Genomic DNA, 12,340 nt, shown 5'->3' on the forward strand with positions numbered 1-12,340 from the left:
TCGACTTATGAATTTACACATGGTTTGCCTTAAAGCATATTAAAAACACCACATAGACATATAAACAACATTAAAAGCTTGATTTTTTTTACCACGGGGGGACTTTAGGAAATCACACAAAGAGTGCCTATTATCCCCCAGATATCAGCACGATTGCAAATGGGCTATTAGTTTTATTCAACAGTTTAGTAAGTTCATTTTAAGAGACTTGTTGGTATAGACACAAGAGATATTGCATGTTTTACTCTATTTCGTTGACGAAAATAGTTTCAATCCAATCCACAGCAGAACTGCAACACACAGCGTAGTTTCGATACTGAATGAAGCAGTCCATTTGAATTGAATCTGTCAAATGAATGATTCAATGACTCATTCTCAATTAGAAGGTCAAATGCTTCGTGCCTGAAATAAGCAGCAATTTGAAAAAATCGGTTTAATTATTGACTCAATGATTAGCTCATTAACAGAGACGTGTCACAACCTAAAGTTAGAAAAACATCAAAACACTTATTTCTGCAATTGTAACTGCAGGTTAAACTCAAACCGTCTGTGTGAATGCATCTAATGCCACTTCAGATGCAGCTTCCGTGTTTCCTCTCGATTGCAAAGACCGTTTTTGTCGATACTGGTTTCATTTGATTGGTATCAGCCCTATAGTGTCTTATTATTTTGTTAATTTAATTTGTTGATTAATTGTAATAATTTAACATAAGAAATGATGCATAGGCTATATTTAATTAGGTAAGTACCAGCACGATAAACTCTCAGCAAATTATCGTCTAATTCTCGTTATCGAAAAATATCGAGATGTAATTTTTTTGTCAATATTGTACACCCCTAGTTTTATGTGTGTTTTATCAATGTAGGCATCTTACCAGCACACTTTCACACCCTATCATTCACACTACCATTATCATTCTTTCTCTACAGTTCAGACGGTTTCATCGGGAGGTTATTTCAGAGTTGGAGAGGAAGACAGACATGGATGTGAAATATATGACGGTGAGCTGCAATATACTTGAAATATTGACAAAAAGTAACTACATTGAAAGTATTTCAAGGTTGAAGGTTGTTTATTGATTATGGCTACGTTCACACTGCAGGCTGAAACGACCTAATTCCGATTTTTTTGCCTCTATGCGACCTGTATCTGATTTTTTTCATGACAGTCAGAACGACTCAGATCCGATCTTTTCAAATGCGACCCAGGCCACTTGGGTATGTGGTCTAAATCCGATATGAATCCGATCTTTTGAAATGCGACTTCAATCTGAACGGCCAGGTCACATATATCCGACCCGCACGTCATTGCACGCACCTGTAGCTAGCCAATACACGCTAACTCCAACGCGTTTCTGCACTGTTATGGGCCGCTGCAGACGTGTCTCTTCCCCAGTGTTGTGCCTGAACGTGTTCATATACTGAATTACTGCCTGATGAACATTAATGTGAACACGTTCATTCTGGTGTCTGTGAACGTGCGCTCTCTCAGTTTAACTTTGTACAGTAGGGTGCCAGATTGATTTCTATAGAGCATTCCAGGCGAAAACCTGGCTAAAACGCATGTAAACATGCCTTAAAATGTAGCGAAAAAACACCCAATCTGGCAACACCAGCCACCAGTGTCGCACCGCGGCCGCCGGTGACAAAGCAAGGAGCGCCGAGGGCGCGTACACTATCAATTAAACGGGTTTTATGACGAGGTCGGTGAGGATCAGAAAAATCTTACATTTATGTGCAAACTTTGCCCGTCGATAAAATAATTGTTGTCTGTGTTTGTATATGGGCTGTGGCAATAATAATAATAAAACAAAAGCTCGCAACATATGGAAAAAAAGAACTATTCCGCAAACAACAAGTGACGTTGATTACTCTTCTGCGCATGCGGGTCACTTCTAGGTCATTTCACGTTCACACAGGAGATCACAAAAGGTCGCATTTAATTGGAAATGTGAACGGCCTTGCAAAAATATCGAATTTTTTCAAAAAAACGGAATTGAGCATTAAGCCCTGCAGTGCGAACGTAGCCTATGTGTGACAATATGACCTAAAAATAAAAAATAAAAACTTATATATAGTGTGTCATGTTACAATGCTGGAAACAGGAAAAGCTGGATTATTTTTTTTATCACGGCTACTGTCACGCTTCATCACATCCCCAGGGCTGGTGTCCACATATGACATCTGCGGATACTCGGGAAATGTGTCTTAAAACTGCATTTTCTTTAGAGATGGGAATGAAAATCAGGCAGGCTCATGTCACACTATTTGTTTCCTGTCTGCATCTAGAGCAGAAGTCAATCAAACTCATCTTCGCGCTGACACACCATGCGTGTGCGAACACGTCTCCCTGTCCCCGAGCGTACACTGATCGAATGCTGTCTGCCCACAGGCCACGTTTAAGAGATATCAGACCGAACACAAGATGAAGCAGGACTCGCTGGAGAGATCGCAGTCAGACCTGAAGAAGCTCAGGAGGAAAAGTCAAGGAAAGAACGCCTCGAAGTATGAGAGTAAAGAGAACGAGGTATGTGTGCTTTTAATAACGCGTATGTACGTTACTATACACACGTACATTTGTTTTTAATATTCAAATCCACAGATCAGTATTACTGACAAAAAATTTTAATAGGACTCTAGTATTCTATAAATGTTTAATAAATCATTAATAATAGAAATAAGTTGTTAATCTAACCCACAATCAGTTATTAAATTGATTTACATGCTTTTGATTATTGAAATTTGAATAAAACAAACAAATGGTTTCAAGTTTGTTATAAAAAAGGATTTATTCAAACAAAAAAAATACTGTTTTCTTTCATTTTAAGAAGTGCATCACTTTAGTCCCGACTAGGGATGGGTACCGAAACCCGGTATTAAACGGGCCCCGGTACTGAATTTTGAAAGACCGCTGTATCGATAAGCTCGGACGTTATCGGTTCTGCTGTCGGTACTGGAGAAATTAAGTAAATACACGTAAGTTAGGCTACTATTTATTATTCCTATAAAGACGTTATCTTGAACATGTTTATATCGCCAGCCATTTCTATATATAAACTATATTTTAATTAAACCATTTGTCTGTGATGCAAATTTGCAATTCGCAGTTCAGAAGAGTGAGAGAGAAGAGAGAGAGCGATCTCTCACGCAAATCCACAGCACGCGCAACACGACAGCGCTTGCTTTATGAGTGACAATGAGGACAGAACTAAACATTCAACGTGGTTACACTTGCCTCCCTGTAAAATTCCACAAGCAATAGGATTCAAATGCTAGATTAGATTTACCGCTAACCCCCTCTATCCTCCCCAGTCTAAGATGACCTCTGACCCGGCCGGTTCTCTGGTACCTCACTCCACTCTTGATAACGGAAAGACAAATTACCTCCTTCACGGATAGCAAAACAAGAAGACATTCCTCTGTTATTACATAAACTGTAGGAGGTAAACAGACCCAATGATCATATGTAATACATGTGAGATTAAAATTCCCCAACAGTGGTTTGAGCGATCGGATTCAAATCCGTCCCGAATGCGTTTCGGGGGGCATTTACACCTGGTCTTTTCACGATCGGATAGCTATCCGATCACAGAAAACACATGAAGTGGCCAGGTGTAAACGGCCCCTTTGACGCTCTCGCCGGCGGCGGTGTGAACGCACAGTTATGTTGTCATAATACATCACCTAGTTTTTTGAGTTCAGAATTGAATGGTTGCATAGCTAGCAATAATAGCATGTAGCATTGAAATACTGACTTAGTTATTATTAGTTAATATTTCTATATATATTCAAAAGCGTATCATAAAGTCTTGGTATGTTGTCATCCCGATCTGGAATGCTGAACTGGCCAATCAGCAGACAGGACTGGAACTGTCTATTTCATAGATATATTTGGTAACACTTTATTTGGGTTGCGCATAAGACTGTCATGACACTGTCATAAACATGACATAACACCTGTCATGAACATTAAGGAGTCTTTATGAATGTTTATGACTGTTGTCATTAAGTGTCATTCGGTAAATTATGACACTTAAAATGCAAAGTTGACATAGTTTAAAATGTCTTGATTATGACAACTTGACATTAAACAAGGAATCAACAGGTCTAATTATCAAACTTAAAGAAGTTATTTAGCTTTGTGTTAACATTACATTACCCTGTCATATGTGGTTGGTTTTAACTTTGGTTGTCATGACACCATTATAACTGTGACATGAATATTTTACTTGTCCTCAAGTAAAGTGGAACACATTGTACTAGTTATAAAGATGTCATTAAGGGTTATTACACTGTCAAATGCTTTAACAACAGTGTCATTAATATTTCCCCTTACCTCAAGTAAATTGGAACATAGTTGTACTAGTTATGATTTCTTGGTTAATGTCAAGTTGTCATAATCAAGACATTTTAAACAATGTCAACTTTGCATTAAAAGTGTCATGATTTACCGAATGACACTTAATGACAACAGTCATAAACATTCATAAAGACCCCTTCATGTTCATGACAGGTGTTGTGTCATGTTTATGACAGTGTCATGTGAGTCTTATGCGCACCCCTTCAAATAAAGTGTTACCATATATTTTAACCTACACCCCTGCCACATTATCAGATGCAGACTTGTGTTCATATGCAACACGTTGGCAAAACGAGGGTGAAACCTCACACAAACACAACCGCCTCCATAACCTCTCCGACCGTAGTGGTGGATGATGGATCCGTCCCCTGTGTGAATAAAGTCCACTAGCAAAACAGCTGTACGTGAAATCCGACCCTAATCTTCTGATCTGTAAACGGCAGGCGCGTTTATTCATCCGGCTCTCCGCACAGTCTGTTCATCAGGGTGGCCTGCAGAAATTAATTACTTTGCTCTGTGTGTCCGCACCCTGATGGCTAATGTCTCACCTCGCTGTAGACTGTACTGTCAGATCTCTCTCTCTCTCTCCCGCCGATGATGGATGGATGTGCCAGTCACGCCAGTGTCTGTGATAAGAGACATGCCTCTTTCCCTTTGTTTGTTCCAGACAGCACATCATCGTCATCCTGACATTTTGCCGCTCCCATGTTCCCTGTAATCAGCCTCTCCTGACCTCGACAGGAAGTCGAAATCACACGTTCAGCGATTCATTCAGACTAGTGTGCTCAGTGGTTAAAGAGGGATTTGGCAGGTGGAACATTTTGATTTCTCTGACCTACATATGTGCAATTTTAGACTTTTGAAGGCCCAAAAAAAGCTTCAAAACCATGTCAGTGGGCATTAGATTATTTTGTCAATACTCTCCTCATCTACATCTTTCTGTTTCTCGCAGTCTTCTTATCCCGCCCTATTTCTTCCCCTCCTAAAGCTGAACTTTGACTGATAGTCTTTTCATTTTCGTCTCTGTGTCAGTGAAGAAAGTAAACATAGGCTTAACTGATAACAAGTTTTATGAATCAATGGGCCCTATTTTAACGATCTGAAACTCAAGGCAAGTAACTTTGTGGGCGGGTCTTGGGCCCTGTTGATATTTTACCGGCGGGATCAATTACTCGTGCGCCGACGCAAGTTTAAAAGGTGTTGGTCTGAAGTAGCTTCATTATTTATAGGTGTGCTTTGGGCGTATTTTGCAAGATAGAGCCCATTATCTTAAAGAAGTTAATTTACTCAAGGCTACCAGGTCAGTATTGCCACCTTCTACAAGCTTTGGAAACGTAATTTTAAATAATACAAAATAGGCTGTGTGTTTAACGCAGTTGGTGGATTTTGCAGACGTTCCCTCATTATGCGCTGTGCAAACGCGTCAAAACCATAGACTGTAATAAAAGATGGACGACGCCCCTTCGCTCTTTTCCATCAGAGTGAACTGAAGCCGCCAGTGTCTCGATATGACGCTGCCATCTTGGAACTTGAGTCTGCGCACTTGCCCTTTTCGGGACCAGACATGCGCAGTCGTGAGCAGGAAGTAAAGCTGCGAAATCAAGGCCGCGCCCTCACTCCCACTGAATCAAACGCAAGCACACGCCCCGCACTTTCATTAAGTGGCCTCTGTCTGCTCCGTTCTTCTCCAATGATGTCTGCTGATTGCAGAAGCTCGTTAAAATTAGGTAAATACAACTACTAACCACATAGTCAACATTATTAAAAAAAGTCTGCTGGTACTTCAGTGACTACTTCACACACAGCTGTCAATCATGATGTCAGAGCACCATTTTTATCATTAACTAAAAACAAACTTATTTATATATAAAAATGAACACTTGAAATTACATCAACGTGATAGAAACTATCTTTGGAAAAAGAACATGTGAAGTGAAATTTAATTGTTTAGTTGGTCTCGTGTCCCATTGAATAACATGGGGAGGCGGGGGTTATGAGCTATACTAGGACCGGTCACTGGGGGGCGATCGAGACGTTTTGGCTTCACTTTTGAGGGCTTGTGCGGCACACTTGGTCAAAACATTCTCAGGTATAAATATGCAGCATTAATGCAAGTAGGTGATTTTGAACGAATATTTAATGTCGATATATATATATATATATATATATATATATATATATTATGGCTGTGCAAAAATTAATTGCGATTAATCGCATCCAAAATAAAAGTCTGTGTTTACATAATATATTTGTGTGTGCTGTATATAATTATTTTGTATATATAAATACACACATGCATGTATAAATTTAAGAAAATGTGTTATTCATATATAAAATATTTATATTTATATAATATAGATTATACATTTATATATATACAGAATTTAAGCGCAAATAATTCTTAAATATATACATGCATGCATAGGTATTTATATATACAAAATAATTATATACAGCACACACAAATATATCATGTAAACACAGACTTTTATTTTGGATGTGATTAATCGCAATTAATTTTTGCACAGCCCTAATACATTATATATATACACACACACAATGATTGCTTAATTTTAAAACCAATCCTGCTATTGATCTCTTTATAATATCCAATAGAACAGTGGCTAGGGAAAACAATTGTGATATCTTGCTCGTTTACATCAGTTATTACTAATGTGTGTTTGGGATCATTTTATTAAATAGTTTATCAATATAATATGAATGGGCTATAACATAATTTAAGATGAATATAGAAAGTGCACCTTCCAAAAAGTGCACAACCACTGAATACTGTCAATTACATATAGTATATGTAAACTGAATTTCAATACGAAACTCATACATGTTTAATGATGACAGAAGTTTCATTTTTGGCTTAAAATATTAGTCATAATTATCACTTTCAGACCTTTGGAATATATTACTTTAGGTTGTGAATCTGTGATCCTAATCTTTTATTCCTGTAATAATGAAATGTCTTGGTTTGCACAATGTTTGTATGTTGACCATGTATTTGTTTGCCTATTAGAGCATCATATTGTTCATATTGTCGGACTATGTATGAATCGGTTGTGAGGCGTTCAGTTTCATGATGGTTATAAAGGCTCTGGAAAAGATCTGTGGTGATCCGGGTGCATCTGTCTTTTTGAGGTTTGCCCGTGTGTTTTTCGTGTGTGGCATGTCCTCTGTTTCTTTACCTTCCTCCACGGGGGGAGAATGAAGGTGTCCATAGCAACCGCCTTCATCACGGGTCTGTGATGATAAACAAGACAAATAGCACACTTACGCCCCTGTCCATCTCCCGCGGATCCATCACAGCACTCTGGGACGTGTTCGCTCGGACAGATATACGCTGCTGCTTTTAACTCTGTGTGTGTGTTGGTCTGTAATGCTGTTATCTGAGCTGAGCAGACTGTTGTGTGTTTGTGTGCACTATAGCCAGACACACAAAGCACATATGTAAGGGAAAGACCCTCATGTGTCCTCAGTGTGTTTTTAAATCTGCCCACTTCACACTAATATATTACTGTATATATATTTTAAATTGACTAGTCAACTAGTTGTGTTGCTTTCGTCAACGAAAATTATAATATCGTCGTCAACGAACCTGTATCACGTGACGAAAACGAGACGCAACGTAAATGCTGGTCATGTGACGATGACTATAATTAAATTAGAATAAAATGAGACTAAATATGGTTTACAAAATAAAACTTTGCTAAAATGTCCCTTCATTTTCTTTGACCAAAACGAGACGAGACGAAATAACGTTATTTCGTCTTTTTTACTTGCGTTCTTATTATTTTGCAGCATTTCTACTTCCTGTGTCACTTCAGTGTCCGTCTGTCTGGAATGGATTTATTCTTGAGTCTATATGGTAACAATAATATTATAAGATTGTTTGTAATGGGTTTAGCTAGAAGAAAATGTTGGTTTCGTCTATACTACTAGGTACGTATACTATTGACTGGGTTAAATACATGTAGAATTACATTACTAAAAAGAGATTAAATTCAATTTTCATTGACTAAAACTAGACTAAAATGTCATCAGTTTACGTCGACAAAAAAAAAAAAGAGTATGAACGTGGTTAAAACTAATAAAAACTAAAATGACAGTAAAAAGGTTACTTAGGAAAGTAAATGGTTACTTATAAACGGTTTATTATGTTTTAAACATGATTTAATGACTCGTAAATGTAAGTACACATTGATGGCCTAAGACATGAAACGAGCGGTTTGTGTGAGCCGTTTATTAATTTCGAACGGTAAACAGTCAGTTTCACCAGAACTCCTTTACTAGGTGTCCTCTATCACTTTTAAATGGACACCCTGCAGCCAATCAGAATCGAGTATTGACCCAGACCATGGTATAAGTTTAAGTGGACTTTGATTGGCTGTCAGTGTTTTCCATTAAAAATACTGAAGCTAAAGCTAAGAAAAATCAAGATTGCTGGACAACTATCTGACCGTTCCTAGCCTGCCCTGCTGTCTAATCTAGTGCCGGGTTTATTTGTGGATGGTGGTGTCCTGTTTAAGCAGCCGTGATTCAGACTGACTGGAAAATGTTGGCACACAAAGGAGGAAGTGGATTAAGATCAGCTGTAAGGCCTTTCCCTTGATTAGGAGGGGTTGCCCCTCTTCCTACACCACCTCCCCTTTATTGTTTTCATTCGCCATTTATAGCAGTACCTGTGCTTGAAAAACAGCAGCTGAATAAAAGGCTGGCCCTTCCTCTTCATTAACAATTGACAGGAAGTGCCACGGCAGGTGTAACGTGTAGATTACGAGTTGGGACTGTGTTTTTTACGGTTTTGTGTAACCTTGAGTCAGCTTATGAATGAATGAAGTTATCATAGACAAATTATGATTTTGATTAAACCATTATGACTTTCCACTATTTTCAGCTTCGTCTAGCAAGCTTTCACTAAACATCAGCCTATGGACTTGGTCTGGTGTCTTTCAAAGACTTTTACTCATACTAAATGTTATATTGTGTCATAATAGCTAGTTTACCTTGAGTTAGTCGAGTTGAGGTCAGTTACTATTTATACAGGACCAGGTCACTTGAGCATTTAAAGGGACACCATTTTTCATCATTTTCTCAAACTCACAAATGTCAAAGCCTTTCAGGGTTAAGACCTAAAAAAAAATGTATTTACATGTTACAAAAAAGTATCCTATTCTCACCAAAGCTGCATTTATTTGATGACTTTGATGAAAAATACAATAAAAACTTTGATATATTGAAATGTTATTAAATTTAAAATAACTGTTTTCAATTGTAATATGTAGTAAAGTGTAATATATTCCTGTGAATTTTCAGCATCATTACTCCAGTCTTCAGTGTCACATGATCATTCAGAAATCATGATGTAATAATTAATCATTTTTTATAATTATCAATGTTAAAAACGGTTGTGCTGCTTCAAATTGAGATTTGTTTTCTTTGATGAATGAATTTTCAGTGGCGTCTACGTACTTGATATAAAATGCAAATATATTCCTATTTACAGTACCTAATTTGCATAATGTTTTGCATATTTTCTAACTTTCATATTTTCTGCATATTATTTTTATTTAAATATTGCAGTCAACATTTAAATTTAAAAGAGTAAAGTCACATGATGCTAAGTCACATGATGCTAAATCATAGTGACAAGTAACAACATACCAAAGCAAAATCTAATTTTTTTTGTTCCCTATGAGTGGAGTTGGTATGGAAGCTTATTTCTGCCACTGAATAAAAAAATAATAATAATTGCGACTTTTTATCTCAGAATTGCGACTTTTTTATTTACTTTTTTACTTTTTTGTGAAGTTTATTTAAAAAATAGTCGCAATTCTGAGAAATAAAGTCGCAATTCTGAGAAATAGTTGCAATTCTGAGAAATAGTCGCAATTCTGAGAAATAAAGTCGCAATTCTGAGAAATAGTCGCAATTCTGATAAATAAAGTCGCAATTGTGAGATGAAGTCGCAATTCTGAGAAATAGTCGCAATTCTGAGAAAATAGTCACAATTGCGAAATGAAGTCGCAATTCTGAGAAATAAAGTCGCAATTGCGACATATAAAGTCGCAATTCTGAGAAATAAAGTCGCAATTCTGAGAAGTAAAGTTGCAATTGCGAGATGAAGTCGCAATTCTGAGAAATAAAGTCGCAATTCTGAGAAATAAAGTCGCAATTCTGAGAAGTAAAGTTGCAATTGCGAGATGAAGTCGCAATTCTGAGAAATAAAGTCGCAATTCTGAGAAATAAAGTCGCAATTCTGAGAAGTAAAGTTGCAATTCCGAGATGAAGTCGCAATTCTGAGAAATAAAGTCGCAATTCTGAGAAATAAAGTCGCAATTCTGAGAAAATAAAGTCGCAATTGCGAGATGAAGTCGCAATTCTGAGAAATAAAATCGCAATTCTGAGAAAATAAAGTCGCAATTGCGAGATGAAGTCGCAATTCTGAGAAATAAAGTCGCAATTCTGAGAAATAAAGTCACAATTCTGAGAAATATTCGCAATTGCGAGATATAAAGTCGCAATTCTGAGAAATAAAGTCGCAATTCTGAGAAATAAAGTCGCAATTGCGAGATATAAAGTCGCAATTCTGAGAAGTAAAGTTGCAATTGCGAGATATAAAGTCGCAATTCTGAGAAATAAAGTCACAATTCTGAGAAATATTCGCAATTGCGAGATATAAAGTCGTAATTCTGAGAAATAAAGTTGCAATTGTGAGGGAAAAAACAGAATTGCGACTTTTTTTCTCACAATTGTGAGTTTACATCTCGCAATTCTGACTTTATAACACATAATTGCAAGTTTGTAGTAATCAATTCTTTATATCTCACAATTTTGACTTTATAACGCATAATTGTAGGTATTATCTTGAAATTCTGACATCTTTTCTCAAAATTGTGAGATATAAACTCGCAATTGCGAGTTATCAGGCCAATTCTCAGAATAGTTTATATCTCGCAATTCGGACTTTACAACACACAATTTGGACTTTATATCAATCAATTCTGACTTTATATCTCAGAATTGTGAGACATAAAGTCAGAATTGCGAGATATAAACTCGCAATTGTGAGAGAAAAAAAGTCAGAATTGTGAGATATAAAGTCGCAATTATCTTTTTTATTTTTCATTCTGTGGCAGAAACAAGCTTCCATAGAGGAGAGGAGGGATGTGTCTTTCATTCATCAGCGAGAGATCTGTGTCATCTCTGAGGAGTGAGGATCTGATGAAAACCATTGTGAGATGAATGCTCTCTCACGTCACCCGCATTAATGCGTCATGAGGGTGTGTTCATGTGAATACACCTGCACTGAACCGCTTCCACGGGCGACATACTTTACATGTGCGGTGTAAGAAAACCACTCTAGTTAGTTTGTGTGAAGAATAGACCAACATTTAAGTCTCTATTCACTGAAAGTCAGCCGCAGTTACGCTTGTGCTCATCAGAACTTGTCAACTTTCAATCAAGTCGTCATTCCTCTTCGAAAGAAGTTTCCATATTCTGATGTCTAACCATTATCATTCAGTGCACATGAGATATAAATGCAGCTCCTTTGACACTCAATCTCTCTGTTCACGTTGTTCCTTTATAATGCTCACAGCAAAAAGTGTGATGTCATCTTCACAATGCACTTTTTTTTGAAAGCCATGATCACACTGCTTGTCGGACAGCTGCTAAAAACCTGCGCCCTTGTTCTCTGCAGTGTCTTGAGACCCTCACTCACCGTCAGATGGACATGCAGAAGTTCATCGCGGACGGCTGTCGAGAGGCTCTGCTGGAGGAGAAGAGGCGCTTCTGCTTCCTGGTGGACAAGCACTGCAACTTCTCCATCCAGACCACAGCTTTCCATGACAAGGTTGGTTCCTTCAGTTAGCACAGCTAAGGCCTGTCCTGTTTATTGGATGGATTTTGATTGGCTGTCAAGGTTTTTACTGTCAACTGAATCGCTCTGAAAATGATTCCAGCAACATA

At 37.6% G+C, this 12,340-nt stretch overlaps 1 protein-coding gene across 1 annotated transcript in view; it reads left to right on the top strand.

Annotated features, from left to right (window-relative positions):
- The window catches only part of baiap2l1b (BAR/IMD domain containing adaptor protein 2 like 1b), a 77,681-nt gene that overhangs the window by 33,333 nt on the left and 32,008 nt on the right, over positions 1 to 12,340 (top strand). The window contains exons 5-7 of the mRNA XM_039687256.2: positions 931 to 1,002; positions 2,393 to 2,527; positions 12,072 to 12,224. Of these exons, the coding sequence (XP_039543190.2) occupies positions 931 to 1,002; positions 2,393 to 2,527; positions 12,072 to 12,224 (360 nt within the window). The remainder of the gene's footprint in view (positions 1 to 930; positions 1,003 to 2,392; positions 2,528 to 12,071; positions 12,225 to 12,340) is intronic.

Source organism: Pimephales promelas, chromosome 3 (assembly GCF_988280905.1).
Source record: "Pimephales promelas chromosome 3, fPimPro1.hap1.1, whole genome shotgun sequence".
Classification (NCBI taxonomy): Eukaryota; Metazoa; Chordata; class Actinopteri; order Cypriniformes; family Leuciscidae; genus Pimephales; species Pimephales promelas.